Consider the following 18,662-nt stretch of genomic DNA (forward strand, 5'->3'; position numbering starts at 1 on the left):
AGGAAGTTTAATATGATGGCTATACATCTGAGGCATAATTCGTGTATTGGTATATTTGTTCTTTCGGATTAAAATAGCCCCTTTTAAAAACAAGTATTTCTCACTAACTTCATGCATTTCTTCTACCCACCGAAGGGGTTTTGAAAGCAATGACTAGAGCTCATGTGGTATACTTTGCAAAGTTCTTTTCTTCCTGAATATTGTTCTGTAAGCATTGGAGTTAACTGTTTCAATTTTCAAGTGATAATTTCTTTTCATTAGTGTTTATCTTCCTTGTATAGTTAAATGTTTCTTTCGAAATATTCTTTGGCATGTGTTCATCTCTCACGTTTAATTTTTCGTATTAATTTATTCCTCCACTCAGCCGTAGTTCCCTACGCCCAGCAATAATTATTAGCCTCTTTCCTTAAGGGGGTACCACGATCGTCATTAGTGCCGTGATCGTCATTATAATCTTCCGTTTGTAGTCAAAGACGTTGCCCTTCATCTGTCCTCACGGGGGCGCCATTTCATGCAGTCAGCGCCTCTCCTGGTGGCCCTCGTTTGCGGGCAGGCAAGTAAGGTTGCCCCTGATCCATGCATTTTTGGTCGGATTAAAAGAATAGTCTCGATGATTACATTTTTTTATTATATATATATATATATATATATATATATATATATATATATATATATATATATATATATATATGTATATATATATATGTATATATATATATATATATATATATATATATATATATATAATGTATATATATATATATATATATATATATATATATATATATATATATATATATATATATATATATACACACACACTTTAATAGCCGCAATGCCCTCTTAATTTTCTCGAATTCTTTGCGCTTTTGGGATACGCTTGTCACTACAAACCCTTGAGATCCAAGTGCAAGAAATATGAAGAAATTCTGATGTCCGGTAGCGGGAAACTAACCGGGGTCCCGTAATCAGAACGAGGTACCATTGTCGACCTGACCAAATATATACTTACATATAAAAACACATACGGTAGGTTATCCTCGATGTTTCTCAAGGCTTGAAATTGATCTGGAAGAAATTTTCAATTACGGGTTAGAAAAAAAATTGAAAAGAAGTGCAATTAAAAAGAAACACAAATCATCTCCCTTTCAAAGGTTTATATGGTTACGAAGGGAATTTATCCCAGATTTTCTGTAGGGTGTAATGGAAATGGTTTTTAATTCTGTGTAGCAGTGAATGAATTTGATGATTCTGTGGGAGGTGCATATGACAGCTTCTTTCAGTCCGTTGTTCTCAGACGTTTTCACTGAGGAAAATTACTTCTCGGAGAGAGAGAGAGAGAGAGAGAGAGAGAGAGAGAGAGAGAATGGTGTATCATGTCAGCTGTGTCGAAGGTTGTTGCCGTTGACTGAAGGATTTGATTGATTGATAAAACGTTTCGTCTGGGGTATGGTGTATGAAAGCTGTGACTTGTATATTTCCATTCAGTTCCCTTGAATCGTGGACACAAGGATTTAAATGCTGAAAATCTTTTGCGAACTTTTACTGTTGTAGGATTTGTTTGCACTCGAGTAATTGCGCACTTCTTGAGACTGCGGTGACCAGGGACTTACCAAGGATTTCCAGAATGGCTTGTCTTCCCCTGTTCTCAATCAGAGCTCAACACTGAAAACATCGAAGAGCCCGGCAACTCTTGTTAGTTTGTTTTTGCCGACACGCCGCAAGACTTTGAAAAAGAATTTTCAAAACAAACAAGTGATCCCACCTGAAAATGCCGTGTTGCAAGAGGGGAAAATGTATTGTTTGTTTACGCCGTTGTTGGTGGAGCTACTAAGTAGCTGGTATCATTTAAGGATATGCTGAAGAAAAAGTCCTTGGATTTTTTATGTGTTTGTGTCTTTTATCGAACGTCTGTACCCAAAAGTTTAAAGTCGTGTTAGTGCAGCAGTTTGAAGTTAATGAATTTGTATGGTTTTTTATATATAATTTCAGCATTTGTAGAATTGTGAAGGTATTTGTTTGGCCCTAAGTGAACAAATCATGCAATTGCTCTACCGTACAATAGATTCAGTTAAGTATCACGTATTATCCAAGCCCCACCTCTACTTAGAAAAATTATATAAGTAGTAGTAGACTTGCGTCGAGGACTCCGAGAAGAGGGTATGGCCAAATATGGGAGACCGTTTGCTGCTGCTGGTCGGTTTTTATGGTGAAAAAATGTGGCGTCTTATACAGTATAGATGCCCCGCGATGCTGTAACGCAGGTGATATATGCAGCATCACGGTTAAATTTAGATTTATTCCCTTCAGACGCGTTGATTATTGTCCTTAAGCTTGTGAAGGGGAATTTGGATAATCCACAAGAAAGCATTTTTAATTTTATATATTTCGTTCAGTGCGTATTTTAATGAAAATAATTTTACTCATCGTATGGCTAATTTTTAATCCTGTGCGGAAATGATCTGTAGGTTCCTCGAAACACAAATGTATAATAAAATAAACAACAGCAACTTAGTGTAGGAAGAAATTACCGGAATAACAACGGGATGCTGCGTATCTAATGTGTCCACAGCTGTTGTATATCTCCGCTCATGTTACCGTTTCTTCCTCTTCAGTCTCTCGACAAGGAATAGTAATCTTGTTCTTCTTCCTCTTTCTTTCTTTCATGATTTCGCTCGCATTGTGGGCTGCGTGCAATTTTTGTTTGTTGATCAGCTCCATACTGTCGTTCTCTACCTCTGGGCTTCCCATACTCGCTGCGTCGGCCAATGGAGGTTCAAGTGGGCAAGAGTGTTGATGTGTGTGTGTATGCGCGTGCGTTCGCGTTTTCTTCCATGACACTGATGTTCTGTAAGGTTATGCCTTTTAATGTGTTAATGGAAACGTTTATTTTGTTGGGTATGTAAGTTTATTCCAAGAGCTAGGGAACCGTGTCAGTATTCTTCCCCCTCATAAATCGTTTTGAATAACGTTACATAATTTATTTGGGTACTTAAGCTCATAATAGATAGTCTTGAATAGCGTTATGTAATTTATATGCGTATTTTATTCACTAGTAGATTGTACGGAAGAACTGCGTAATTTATCTCTGTATTTCTTAAGAAGGATAAAGTTTTGGTTATCAATGTAAAAGGAATTTGATGCGGAGTTGTAAGAACCCTTTGTGGTTGATTTTGTAACGGACAGGTATGGATGATCTCAGCGGAATCTCCTCTGTATCTTAAGTTCGTCTGTACTGTATATCTTGCGTTGAGACTCGTTTTGAATTTCACAGGGTCTTGAAAGATGGTGATTCCCGCTGAATATTTATTGATCTTCGACGTTGCCTAGGCGATCTAGGGAGTAATCTAGGTTTGCACCTTATATTATTTTCGTTGTCCATTGTGAAATTCTCTGCATATCAACAGCAAATATTTGAAAGTTGTTAGAGACCATTCACTGATGGAGAAATTAGAACCAAATCATTAGCGTAACAGAGGGTGTTTATTATTATTCCGCTGACATTGCATCTGCTTGAGAGGGAGTTCAGTTTAACTTTCAAGCCTTCAGAGTATAAATTAAAGTGATACGATAAGGGAATAGCTACCCTAACGAAGTCTGTTTTTGAGACTTAAAGCATGTGATAATACGTTGACCCCATTTGACAGAATCAGCTATGAGATATGCCAATTGTGTGTGTACTTGGATTATGAAGTTCTAAAAAGAGTTCCGGACAGTCTGCTTTCTGGCATCGGCGAATCATAAGAAAACCATTTTGTTACTTTATCACATTTTGTGTTTTGATAAGGATTGGTCATAGGGCCACAGCCTTGAGGGGCACGTATTGCAGCAGACAAGAGGAGAAGGCCCTTAGAAACCATCGTCATATCTCGAAAAAGACAATCAGCGTCTTGTTTCAGTACCAACGAGCAACCGATCCTCAATTGCTTCTTGAAATGCTTTGCGAAAGTGGCACTCGAGAGAGAGAGAGAGAGAGAGAGAGAGAGAGAGAAATGCCTCATGTCCATCAGTTTAATAGATATGTGTAATTTTTTTATATTTTTTTGCTGTTTTAGTATTTGTTTTTTATTTATTTATTTTTTTTTTTCTTTTTACTATGGATGGATACTACCGGAAACCGCGTGGAAGTCTTTAGAGTGACTGCTTTACGATTCTGGCAGTTTTTTGAAAGTAAAATGTCATTGCGTTCGACTTCCAGTGGTGAAACTTAAGAATATTGCGATACTAGAAATAATTATGATGTAAAAAAACTGAGGTAATTTGTGTATTTCCTTAGAATTGTCATTTGTTTTGTGAAAATATAAAAAAAAAAAAAAATCTATTCTGGGAAATTACAAGAATTTGGTGGTGGTTTGCTTGAGTTTCTTGTCATGGTATTTATGCATTCTTTGTCCAACAAATTCTTTTTATACTCCAATAAATGAGGTAAATTTTACTTAATTAGCGGTTGTTAACGCCAGCATTACTTTTATTACGTGTTGTCCGCCGATTTTATAAATTACATAGCCACTTTCCACCGACATCTGCTGGCAATTGCACAGATGACTCATGCAGTGTACCCAGTTTTAGGGAAAATGTAATTTTTTTAGTTGGTCAGAGTTGTCCAAAGTGCTCCCGAAACGTTATCAAGAAGGGAAGGGTATTTCCTGTGGTGGGCATCGTCTTGCAAGAACTGAAATATTTTTCTCTTTTCTGCGCCAAAGTCTTAATCTTACACGACTGTCTGAGGGTTATCAGGTGCGAAATTGTAGGTTTTTAAGGTGTGAGAGGCCAGGCACAGGCACTGAGAGTATAGTACCCACCTGTGGATAGGACGGTGGGGGTCGGATATTATGGTTGAGTCACTGTGCCCAGAGGGCCAGACTTGAACTATGCAGGTTGCACAGACGCTGACTGGAAAGTGGCTGGCTGGTCATCAGTGAAATGTAATACTTTCTGGCGCAGAACTTTGTGTTTTTGTCGCATAGGGTGAGCAAGTTCTTGAAGCTGATTTCGAATGGTATTAACTTTCGATATTGGCCGTCTAAAGTATTTATACGATTTTCGGAGGTGTTTGAATATTAAGCAAATATCTTTTTTTGAGGGGTGAATTGGACCTTCTTGATTGGACGTGGGTGGTTGGGGGTGTAGAGGGGAAGAGTTAACTGTAACGTTACGCTCTTGTTACCACACACTTGACCACACCACCTACCTGCGGTTACTGCTACCATCGCAGACACTGCTATACCACTCCCGCAGACATTTCCTCGTCATCCAGTCTCCCCACCCCCCCATGCCCCTCCAACAAACATGTCGTCTTACTTGTGTGTATATCCCTGTTGCTCCTATGTCATATAAAACTTGTCGCCTCCAAAGCCTTTTCTTTAGATCCACACACAGTGCCAGAGTCCCCGGGTCAGCTTCCAATATTAGTGTATATTCTTATCGCAAAGTGTAGACATGTTAAAGTATTAAAAGTCATCCATTCTCGTATATTTGCTTGCTTTGATCGGATACACTGTACGTGTCCATTAATATTGGTTTCTATTTTTGTGGTTGGGTAGATTTTAAAATTCTGGTCGACTTTTTATATGGTTTTAATTACAGACATGTAGTGTATTTGGAATAGTTTATATTTGCGATTAGTCTTACCGAAATGTAAGCAAGTGACATATACATTAGAACTAGTTTCTAATATTTATCAAGCGTTTTCTTAAAACAGAACATAAAAGAACATGACTTTGTTTAGCGCGTGGCTTCGCTAAATTGCTGGAACTGATTTTTTCATTTTATCCACTTTGTTTTCCTGTGGGAGCATGTTCACTGTAAAAAGCTTCCCCGATCATGTTATTCTTCAATGAAGAGGTTGTGGGTGCGTGTGTGTGTATGTGTGTTTCGTAAAATGTATACCATCTTGTCAATTTAAAAATGGAAGGGCCTCGACGAGGTAATTCTCACCTTGCCGGAATGGCGAAACTATTCATCAGATTATCTCTCTCTCTCTCTCTCTCTCTCTCTCTCTCTCTCTCTCTCTCTCTCTCTCTGAGGATGTTCGCATGTAATGTTCATTGTGTGGTTGGTCCAAGCCGGTTAGCGACGCTAAGAGGCAGATAAAATGAGAACGTGGGCGTGAGAGGAGGCTGTTGTTGCTTTGGGATGTCTAAGAAGGGTCGTCCTCCTCCCCTCCAAAGAAAAAGGTTCTTTTTTCTTCAGAAAAGGGAAACACAACACCGAGTCCGTATTGAATGTTATTAATTTTGAGAATCACAGTCATTTCTCAGATTGAAAGGAGAGTTCTGAAGATCGCTTCATGGAAGGTGCTTTGGACCCATCTGTTGTGGGTTTCTTTTCTTTGCCAGGAAGAACTGAAGTGCTTGCTCGTATGTTTTAGTGCTTGTCTTGCTAGCTATGGTATGCTCACGAAGAGTTTGTGCGGTTGAAATCATCTTAAATTAGAGGCTTATTTCTCCCAATAGTATTTTTATGTTCTCTTTTTTTCATATCTTATGTCTTTCTTAACTGTTTATTCCTTGAAGAAGTATTTATGCTTACCTATTTATTCATCATCATTACCGTCATCGTTATTACTGACGTTTTTTATCTGCTAAAAGCTTCCTTCAGTAGTTTAGCTAACCTTTGACCTACATTTCAAAGGCATTGTTCCACTGGCTCATAACTGATACAGTTCTCTCTCTCTCTCTCTCTCTCTCTCTCTCTCTCTCTCTCTCTCTCTCTCTCTCTCTCTCTCTCTCTCGATGATTAACGGTTTAATTTGGCCTCTGTTTCAGGTAAAAACTTCTTACCTGTCTTGGTAATGCCGAAATGCGTTCACTCGTGATCTCGCAGGTTTTACTGTGAAATGGACCAACGTATTTCGATATTCATAATGGTCTAAACGTATGTACATACACATACACACCCATATATATGTATATGTGTGTGTGTGTGTGTGTAGTGTAGTGTATGTGTGTGGATAGATTATTTTGGACGCGATGGTAGCTCTAGAATGTGTTAGCTTTCCCCCTCTCTACAAACTTTTTAAAAGCCAAGGGTACACCATATGCCATCGACGTCTGGCATTTCGTGGTGGCCACCCATCCAAGTACTGACCAGACTCAACATTGCTAGACTGCAGATCGGGTCACCATTGCAAACGTCATGGTGCTGTCAAATGTAAATCGTAATTTAGCATTAAAGTACATTGAAGGAGGTTTTTAAATTGCACAAAACGACGAGAGGAAAAAAAACAAAGCCATTGCGATCTTTTGAAGAAATGCTTGAATGAAAGTTGATAATAGATTGTTCCTGGTAGCGTAAATATTCTATTTTCTTCATGAATGGAGATGAAGCAATTTTTCCTTGATGATTCATTCTCTCCGAAGTCGGTGTTGCAATAGCCGCACTATACGAACTGTCTTGGGTTCATCGGTGGCGTTGGTGAGCAAAGGGGGTGAAGGGGAGGTAGTAGGGCAGGTGTAGGAGGAGTCTGGATGGAGAAAAACTTGGGGAGGGGGTTGCAGTGGGGATGGGGGCTTGTTGTAGGTGAGACATCAGTGGGAAGGGGGTTTAGGGTGTAGTCAGTGAGGCTCATATGAGTCATATCCGAAAAGATCCACGGTCAGAACTGTGAGAACTTTTTTTTTTTTTTTCTTAAACATCATGAGATAAAAGCAAAGTACGTTTTGCTATGGAGTTTGTTAACGTTGGTCAGTTGTCTCTTCTCTGTTATCTTATAACATTTGACGTTAGTAGACGTACACCCAAACACCTATTATATATATATATATATATATATATATATATATATATATATATATATATATATATATATATATATATATATATACTGTATATATATATATATATACACATACACATACATATATAATTTTTTTCTTGTCACCTTAAATAAGCATCATGAGATAGTAGCAGGATACGCTTTGATATAAAAGTTTGTTAATGCTGGTCAGTTGTGGCTCTTCTTTGTTATCTTACTATATTTGACCGTTAGTAGACTTACACCCCAACACCCATTATATATATATATATATATATATATATATATATATATATATATATATATATATATATATATCATACACAAATACATACATTTACACACATATTTTTTTCTTTTCACCTTAAATAAGCATCATGAGATAGTAGCAGGGTATGTTTTGATATGAAGTTTGTTAATGCTGGTCAGTTGTGGCTCTTTGTTACCTTACAATATTTGACCGTTAGTAGACATACACCCGAACATCCATTTTATTTATATATATATATGTGTGTGTGTGTGTGTTACGGTTTCGTCGATTCACCTAAGTACTGAAAGTGACCAGAAGTAATTTAGCTCTTAGTCTGCATAACATACGCTTGCATGGACTTTGATAAATGACGGGAAAACACTTGAAACTTATACACTCATACCATTAGGTTCTTTTGTGTAAGGTGTGAACTGAGAGGTGTAGTTGGACCGAGAGAAAGTGTTACAGCGAATAGGTCGGGAGAAAGTATCTCCATTTCCCCCCCCCCCTCCTCCAACCTTCCCCCGCCTGCCCACCTTCATTTTGACATGGGTCGCTGGTCTCGTAATACAAAGTTTTTCTTTTTTTTTTGGGGGGGGGGGGATTCAGACGTTCGTACGCCCCAAGAGAGGGAGATGGTACTTCGGAGTAGCCTCAAGTATTTTACCAGTAACTTGGAAATGTTGCTTCATTGCAGATAGAGAACTACTATTTTTTTTTTATTCAACCAACAAAAAAAAAATAAATTTTATAATTTCTTAATGAAGTCAGTATCTTGGATAGTCTTTTTTTTGTATTTCTTTTCGAAACGGTTGAGTCGGAAACGACTTTGCAGTTCATAAAAACATATATATATATATATATATATATATATATATATATATATATATATATATATATATATATATATATATATATATATATATATATATATATATATCACCTTGATTATTTTATGCACTAGGCTTATGTAAATGATACAAGTCTAATCTAACTTGGCATTAGTTATTAGGCATAACTATGCAAGGTTTTAAGATTTATTATAATGCCATTCTCAGATTCAGCTCATGATATAATAAAACAAGGAAATGACGTTGTTGACTGATACACCGAAGGGCACCTTACTCGTACAGGTTTGGATTTGGAATTAAACCTGTCATTAGGAGGATCTTGATAAACTCACCGTTATCAAAGTGACTGCCGCATTGCTCACTGCGTCCTTGTGAAGGTGACCGTGTTATATATATATATATATATATATATATATATATATATATATATATATATATATATATATATATATATATATATATATATATATATATATATATGAGTATATTCTTGTAACCGAATTACATGTAATAAAGGTTGCCTATAAAAAAACACTAAAGAGGGTGGATTTTACAATGTTGTTTATCGGAAACTACTGTTTCCCTCAGTTGACAGGTAAATGGATTAAGAGGAACAGAACAATGTCAGAGCCACCAGCATACGGTAAATATAACAAAGGCTTCGTACATTTTCCTTACCGTCATGAGTCCCTTAATTTTGCGTATTCTTTTTCATATCAATAGCATTATGCCCCGTGGAAAATGTCTTATGGAAAGTTGGCCCTGACTAGGAGGCCAGAGGCTCGACTGGTCGGCCTTGGCAGGCGATAGCAGGAATCATTAATGGGTCTTTTTTGAAATTGTTCATGGCTTTGGCAGTAGTCTACTTTTAAGGCGATTTTAAATGGATGTTTAGACATTTCATGACAGGCGTTGGTATGTTTGAAAGGCGATTTTTTGCATTTTTATAATTTAAGGTGCTGCATGCATTCACTTCGATTTATTAGTTGTCTTGTATTTCTGGTTGTAGAAATTATTACATTGCCCGTTGACGTTATTTAGGAAATGCAATAACGTTATAGCTACTATACTATAGTTATGTAGAAATTGCTCAGAGTGAAAGGAACTTTGCAATCATACATGAAGTTTCGATCGAAAATATTCGTGTAAATTCGAAAGTTATCCGAGATAAACTCCGTTAAACATTGTTCTTTAAAACTTTTTTTTTATCATTGTATCATGCCAGCTAAACTACTATTGCGATATTAGCATTGGCAGTGAGAGTTAATCATAAAAAGTATACTCAGACTTTTCTCTAAATGAGCGGTAGATTGGACATAATATGCGGATCATGGAGTTGCCTTTTTAGGCGATGGTTTGCAAAAGATACCCACCCACCTTGGCTTTTAAAGGACGTAGATTAGACTTTCGATCCTCGGTGTTGTCTCTAGGCCTATCTGATTGTGCGAAAGGCAGACGACCACTTACCTTCATTTTCCCTCTCTCTCTCTCTCTCTCTCTCTCTCTCTCTCTCTCTCTCTCTCTCTCTCTCTCTCTCTCTCTCTCTCAGGACTAAGTCTGGAACCCGTAGTAAAGGATAAGACGCAGATTCTCTCTATGCCGTCTAGATGTTATGCAAATTAGGAAAATTATTATTTATAAATGCTAATGTACTTGCTTCATTATCCGCAGAGAGAGAGAGAGAGAAGAGAGAGAGAGAGAGAGAGAGAGAGAGAGAGAGAGAGAGTGGGGCGGGCAGTGGGAAACCTTGTTATGATTGGATGGTTGTGCGAATCAGGCGGTTGGGTGGTAACTGTGAATGGTTATCTTTCTGTCTTGTCTGTCTGTTGGGGGTGTAGGGAAGGTACTGATGTAACATTTAGTTGGTGGGGGGGGAAAGTTGGTCGGAGATGTCAGAGGTAAGTGGGAGGCAGGTGGTGGTGGTGCTGGGAGAGAACGAGAGTTGGTGTGAGTCATTCATGTAATGACATTTTTTCTTTGCTTAGTTTCATGGAAGTGAAAGGTTAAACAAAATCTAGATGTGCGTAGTCTCTGGATTATGAGACTTACAGAGAAAAGGCATTGTAGATGATGTTGCTTTGGAAATACACATGATTGCTTGTCTACATGATATTCTTTGAAGGGTGTCATTTTCTTTTTTTTTCTTTTGCCTTAGGGATTATAATTATTGAAAGGAAGTATATACCGATATCTTATGGAAAGAATAAGATACGATGATTCTGAACAAACACTCAAGCAGACGACACAAGTTGGCCTAAGAAATATCCACAATTACCTTTGCGAAAAAAAAAGAGCGAGGAGACGTTAATTTGATGTGAGAATTTTGTCCGAAAGAAAAACAGTTTAAGAAAAAACTTTCCCACTGTTAAAAGATAATGAAAGGAATTTCTTTTCCCTCATCTGGTCCCAGACTACTACCAAGGGGGTTATCCCGTTTCTTTCTTAGTCTTTTTTTTTTATTGAAATAACAGAACAAAAAGTGGATTTCAAGAGCCATGGTCAAATCATTTGGGACTGTGTTGATTATGGCGCTCTCTCTCTCTCTCTCTCTCTCTCTCTCTCTCTCTCTCTCTCTCTCTCTCTCTCTCTCTCTCTCTCTCTCTCTCTCTGTGAAGATAAAAAATATAGCCTAGCCTGCAATGAGGGTATTGGGAAACTCGTCGTTTTGTTCGTGACCATTTTATAATGTGGTCCATTGCAGGACACTGATGATCTTCCATGGACGAGAAACAGCAGGTTTGTAGGGGATTCGGTCGTGGTACGAGGCTTTGTGGGAGGGTGTCGTTCTGGAATAGTTTAGGGAAACTAGGTGACATTTCTTGATGTTGTCTGCAGTGCTGGCTTTGTTAAACTCAAGCGCTTAGCTTTAATATTTTACGGTAATGTGTGAGAAATATTTTGCTCTCTCTCTCTCTCTCTCTCTCTCTCTCTCTCTCTCTCTCTCTCTCTCTCTCTCTCTCTCTCTCATAATATCTGATTGATTATACTTAGCCAATCGTTAATGTAGCCTATGCTGAATTATGTGACTTCGTTTGGAGTATGCAAGGTTTCACAGGGCCCATTTCATCTTATACACACAATACTGTATATAATAACTTTGCTCTTGGAAGACAAACATACACAGCATTGTATCCTTTGTATGCAGTTTGTAGTGATTACGCAGTTTTTTTTTTTTATCTGAATCGTTCCTATGGTTCAATTTTGACTTCGATGTGTGTATGTTTCTTTTTTTTTTTCTCGGGGTGGGGCCAGTGAAGCTTGTCAATACGCAAACACTTACAACATTTATTTTATCATATCAATAGTACCGTATTCGTAATCATTGTGCACCATTGAATGTCATCAGTGAAAATTTCGTCGCTGTCAACTGAAGTGCTTCTGACGTTACAGGCATGTTTTGTTTAAAAACTGGAAGTGTTTTTCATATGACAAAATTTATTGGCACTATAGAAATGGATCGGAACTGTGAAAATTATTGTTTCTGAGAAATCTCGTGCTTGATACTAAATCCTTACAAATTTTGGATATTGTGATACCATCTCTTGGAAAGCAGAAACCCAATTGAGTCGTACAAATAAAAAAAATAATAAAAAAAAACCTGGGCCACCAAATTCCGGCATTTCACCTTGTTAAGAAACCTGCAGACACTGACAAAAAGAAAATGGGTGTTTTCTGCGAAGTTCCAAATGTGTTCGAACCTGTCGAAACAACTACCTTGGCATGGGTATTCGAACACCTCTTCAGATTTCGGCCATACTCCTGTGGTCGGTACCAGGTAAGGGAGGTTTTACCCCCACCCCCCTTTCCCGTGATTGGATTTGGTACTTAACCTTTTGTGGATTAACTTCTTCTTGTGTCTAATCATCTCATTATAGTTAATTAACGTCTTGGTGTTTCTGGATGACATCAGTGAGTCAGTAGTTCCCTGCGGATGTCTTTAGTTCACGTAGTTTTCGGTCAGATTTTTTTCCTATCAAGGATTTTTTTTTAATGGAACAATGGTGTGTGTTTTTTGTATTGCATATTTTTTACCCTTTCCAACATAATAGTTAGGAGGCCTTTCATTTTTTCTCAACATATAGAAACCTGTATGTAGTAAATGTTGAGGGTAATTAGTTCATGATCCAGTCAAAAAACTTAGATATTGGAAGTGAACCAGATAAAGTGTAGTTGCAGGAATCAGTTGAACATATCTTTTTGGTAGAGACAACAGTGAAAATTTTCGAGTTTTAATAACATTTAACAACACTGCCCAAAAATTTATATTTCAAGCTTGTAAGATATACGATACCTTGTTTTAATGTACACTACTGCATCGTTACATTCTGTTGATTTTCTTGATTGTAAGCTCTTTGGTAGAAGAACAAAATTATAAATATAGATAATGTTTAGGAGACCATTAATGAGTAAAATGAATCCAGTTTGTAAAAATTTCTTGACATTTATTAGAAAAAACAATTTTTCCTGCTTAGCTAAACTGTGTAAATGATCACACTTCTCAATATATCATTTATTATTGCTGTGTCCCCTTGACTTTTGTACACTTCATAACATAAGTTACATTGTATGAGTTTTGCTAACATAAATGTTCATTGCGATCTTGCACATTGTTAATTTTAGCAAATGGATAGGGTAATAGCTGTTTTAAAAAATGTTGCGTCTTTAGCGTATGATAACAAATTGAATGTATAAAGAAGCCATTGCTTACGTAACTATAATAACATGTGAATGTTAAGTTGTAAGCTTGCTGGAAGAAAGTGTTTGTTCTCTTTTATTACCAAATCATATTGAGTTAAACCTCTTAATGTGTGGCTTAGTCGACCCTGTTTGTTTTGTAGCCTCAGTTTTGCATACATTTCTGTCCAAACCATATATACAGCAGACTTGACTTGAATGCCATTGGTGAATCCTTCTCACAGAGCTGTCACAAATGAATCTTTGGCACTTGAAGAATTTTAGTGCTACTTTTGTGAAGCATTCTATGTAAAAACGGGACTCAATTCATAAGTTCTAACTGTAAATCTACATATCTGGTACATATATTTATCTTCCATGTTTGTAGAACTTGATTATACTATTGATATAGGTATATTGTTAATGATCTTGGTCAACATGGGAGTTTTTTATACTATCCTTTTGCTGTCAGTTGTCTTCAGCTTTGTAATTCACGGTTTATAGTTCATGGAAAACATCTTAGGAATGATATGAGGCCCTTCTTCAGCTAAACCAAACTTATTCACGAAAAGTACATGTCAGAGTATATTTTTTTATGCAAGTTTTTTATTATTTACACCGGTAGACTAATAAGAATCTCAGACACCTTCGTGCAAGACATTCTACAATTTTTGTCTATCGAATTTTCGGTTTCCGGCAGCGTCATGCGTTATTGCAGGCTCTCCCTTTGGGTTCAGGGCTTCTGTAATAGTTTTATCCTCTGATTTATTGTACCGTCTTCAGCAGCCCTCATGGGACACCGCCCTCCTCTCCTTCCGCGGTGATGGTGGTGGGCGGCCGGCCGTCCCCGGCACCCACCCCAGTGCTGGGTCCTCCGCCCATCCGCGCCTACTGCATGGGGGGCACTTGGCATCAGCATTACTACTACCACCACCCTCATCCTCCTCATCCTAACCCCCATCAGCAGCAGCACCCCAGTTCCACCCCCGCCACTCCCATGGCTGCCCATACGCCCACGTTGCCCCATGGGCCTCTCCGCAGCGGTCGATCTGTGCCCAGAAGGAGGCGGGCTGGCGGTGACTGGGGAGGCCGATGATCAGCTGCCGCCCCTGAGACCTCCCCGAGCCACCGACGCTGAGTCGGTTGTTGCGGGTGTGGGTATGACAGGGCGTGGGATGTCCCGCTCAGTCTCGGACTCAACTCTTCGTCAGGCTGCCTCGAGGGCAGCCCTTCATCTTCCCCTCCCTGTCACCTCTCTTATGCATTTCAAGGTACATCTGTTTATTATCACTGCGGCAAACGAACTGTCACTGATTAGAAATTTTGACACGCACGGAGAAGTCAGTGTTGTGTTCCCTTAGCTTTATCCTTTAACTTATTCCATAACTCTGTTCCTAATTTTTCTTTTGATTCTTTAGTCATGGTTCTCCCAGAAATGTGTAACTTTAATGACACTAACGTGTTATTTACAGCAGGGGAAAAATCCAGGGAGTCAAACAGGTAGATTGTTTTGAATGTAATATATACAGTATAGACTAGCATATTTTTTTACCTGCTTTAATTCTGTTTAATGATAGTTATAAATGCATTAATACATCTGGGCCAATTGTGTGTAAATACAGGCAATTTAACCAATTATTTTGGTCTTTATATTGAGAATACACATGGTCCTGTTAAAAGAAAACATGAAAGACATCTGTCAGCAACAACAGACCAAACAAATTTCTTATCTTCAAGTTCTACAAGAACTAGGAACCAATTAGGGGAAGTCCTTTCCCTTAAGGGTAAGACAAACAACCTTAGGGGTAGGTTACTTCCTCTTTACATTGCCAGGTTTTCTCTATTTATTAATTTTTTTTTTTAAGTCACCCTAAGTGAAAGTTGATTATAGAACCGCTAGTAAATGCCTGATTCCCCTCTTTTTTTTTTGTTTTCCTTAGCATGTCTTATCCTTTGCTAAGTACAGAACTTCTGTTTAGTGATAACATGTTTGCCATCGGTTTTTCATTACGTCTTTTGTTGATTGTCTGCTATGGTTAAGTTTCATCACTTTAACCAGTTTTTTCAAACACCACACGTGCACTGGTGATGCAATCATCTCTTCAATAAATATTGAAGTAGCCCTGACATGTGCATAACAACTGTAAGCATGGACAGATCACTTTAGTATATATAAATGCAAGATTTTTTTTTACTTGTTTGGTATATCCTTTTGATAAGTCCTTTGTTAATGTAGTTGTAATCATATCCCCAATAGCTCATTGTCTTTCTGTTAAAGCGGATATCTCCTTTTGTTTCTACCATACCTCATATATCACGGAAGTGGAGAGCAGAACAGTATGCTTCACATTAGGTAAATTTCATATTTTCATTGCAAGAATGAACAGATTAAGACTAGATCTCATGTTGTAGTGGTTATCATTACATCCATTGTTTATTTGAGATTTGTTAATGAAATTCTCCCAGACAAAACCCATTTTCTTTAGCATTATTATATGGCCTTTTTAACTTTATTGCTGTTTATATATTATCAGTGTACTTTTTTTATGTGTTTGTGGTAGTATAATGTGCTGTTGTTATTGGTTACTGCACTTGATCAGTGTAATCATGTTCATGTTGGAATAATTTCAACATGAGTTTTGAAGAGCTTGAATATTCTTAGTTATTTATGATGATGTTATGCAGGAGATACTGAAACTAATTTGGTCATTGTTTTACAGAAGGAACTGAGTTTGTATTCGGGTAGCCGGGTGCCTCCTGGTCAGAGGAAGAGCTCATTGCAACTACCTCTCCAACCCTCCCACGATGCCACTCACCCCTTAGTCAGAGTAAGTTAGAGACTTAACCCTTAGAGTAAGTTACAGACTCACCCCTTGGTCACAGTAAGTTACAGACTTTCCCCATAGTCAGAGTAAATTAGACTCCCCTGAGTCAGAGGAAGTTACAGACTAAATCTTGCCTTATCTACTTGATGCATTGTTGCATTGAGAGATAAGTACTGTATGTAAAATTTGGAATGGTCTTCAACAGCTTCAAGAATTAAGTCAACCATAGAATAGGTATATAAAAAGATGTTCAGTCCTTTTTATGCAATAGCTGAAATAAATAGTAATAAACTATTTTTATATATACTACTCAAAAGGCAATTTATCAGAGATGTGCATGACATAAAAAAAACTGTCTTTATTCTTTAATTTTTACCAAAGACTTTTTACAGTTAAATTCTCTCCCATTTGCCCTTTAAGTTTGTCATTTCACTTTTTTGACCACATTAGAATTAAGTGTAACTGCTCAGCTTTAAAGTGCCACCTAACTCAAACTAGTTTTAGCTGACATATCGGAGGAAAATAACAAAAGCCATTCTTAATGGTGAATCATAAACATTTTTGCATCTCTTTTATTTGATTGCACAGTAGCGGGCATAAATAGCAATTTACTGCAGTTTTGCACAGTGCAAAATAAACCCATAAATCTCATGCAATTTATTCTTGTCAATTCACTATAAGATGAAGAGTTTCCAACTAGTCATTTTGACTTTTATTTTTTTAACGCTGCAAAAAAGTACTGATACACACCTTTAAAATGACACTGACTGACATTAGTATCACAGCTTGAAAACTTTAAAGAAAATCTTCTGAAGTACAAACCCTGTCAGCAACCATTTGGTGCACTGGGGTGTTACACTTGCAAAAGATTTTCTTTAAAAATAGAGCCGTTTTACTGAAATCTCTGATTTGGTTTGCAGGTAGCCCTATGGAATCTCCTAGGAATATGTCCCCTCTGCAGCACTTTGCCTTTGCCCCAGTCAAGAGTCGAGATGGCCGCCGTTGGTCTGTGGCATCTCTTCCTTCCTCAGGATATGGAACCACTCCCGGATCTTCTAACGTATCTGTAAGTGAACATTGAGGACTTCTTTTCATACCCGTGCTCATCAGGCAGTGGGAAAAATTAATAGGAAAAATCTATATGCCAGTTAATATCTGACCTGTTAGGTTTTGACCTTCATACCAAAGTACAAACCACAATTGATTTGACTCTCTTTACATATAAATTGAGTGATTATGGTAATTGCATGCAACATACTGTCGATGGGGATAAGAAGCACCAATTGACTGATTTTCGTTTTTAGTCTCAGTGTTCAAGTCAGGAAAGGCTGCACCAAATTGGAGCTGTGGCAGGAGCAAGTGGAGGTAGTGAAGCCCCTGGGCCTGGCACAGCTTCTGCCACTGGTTCTCCAGCTGTCGAGGAGCTTCGACATTCCCATGTCCGTCATTTTTCCTCGGGGGAGAGTAACCCATCCATTGATGAAGATGGCCGTCGCTCTCCCATGAATCGTCCTCGTTCACGGTCCCTCAGGTATGGCCAAACTTTCATTTTGTACAGTACTTTATTAGGCTATGTATTTCTAAAACATTTCAGTCATATGGTCAGCAAGAAATACTTTAGTACAGTGTATAACTATGACACTTGTAATGTTTTTGAATATTGTTTCTTGGGTTATTGAAAGTTGTGATTTCTTTGTATAAGTAGTACTAATTTATTATGCAGTTATTAATTTTATAGGCGTTTTGCTATTTTTGCAACAAGGAACCTTAAATATATGGCTAATGTTATAGGAGACATGCCAGTGAAATTTTTACTTTGGTTTTTCTCGAAAAATGGTATAGTATGTTTGATTTTTCAATTTTTTACTACTTTACACTTAGTATGTAAAGGATCATAATTCCCACCCCATCTTTGTAGTATTATAAGATAAACGCTCTATTACTCTTCTCAAGATTTGACAGAAAACTTTTGATGACCCAAGAAGCTGTTGTTGAGAAGTGGGTGTTGTATAACAATTTTTTAGGATGATAGGATTTTATTTCCTTGTTATAATGATACAAAGAAAATTTAGGAACTAACAACATTTTCATAGCCTGAGCAAAAGAAATATTAGCACTTTTTAATAGGATAGACTTTTCCTGTTTAGGCAATGCTTGATGGATGTTCATTGTATCCAAAAGTAGATAATTAGTCATTAGTGGGCCCAATTTACTGTTTTTCATGGCCAAAATCTTTTGTATTTTTTATGTGAAGAGCACCAAGTGTTCCTTTTCCTCTGACCTGCCTTGAACCCATGGCTGTTTTA

General features: G+C 37.6%; 1 protein-coding gene across 1 annotated transcript in view; it reads left to right on the forward strand.

Annotated features, from left to right (window-relative positions):
* Positions 1-18,662, forward strand: part of dop (microtubule-associated serine/threonine (MAST) protein kinase dop) — a 321,749-nt gene that overhangs the window by 277,043 nt on the left and 26,044 nt on the right. The window contains 4 exon segments of the mRNA XM_067113018.1: positions 16,252-16,303; positions 16,306-16,359; positions 17,277-17,422; positions 17,661-17,887. Coding sequence (XP_066969119.1) covers positions 16,252-16,303; positions 16,306-16,359; positions 17,277-17,422; positions 17,661-17,887 — 479 coding nt within the window.

Source organism: Macrobrachium rosenbergii, chromosome 12, assembly GCF_040412425.1.
Source record: "Macrobrachium rosenbergii isolate ZJJX-2024 chromosome 12, ASM4041242v1, whole genome shotgun sequence".
NCBI lineage: Eukaryota > Metazoa > Arthropoda > Malacostraca > Decapoda > Palaemonidae > Macrobrachium > Macrobrachium rosenbergii.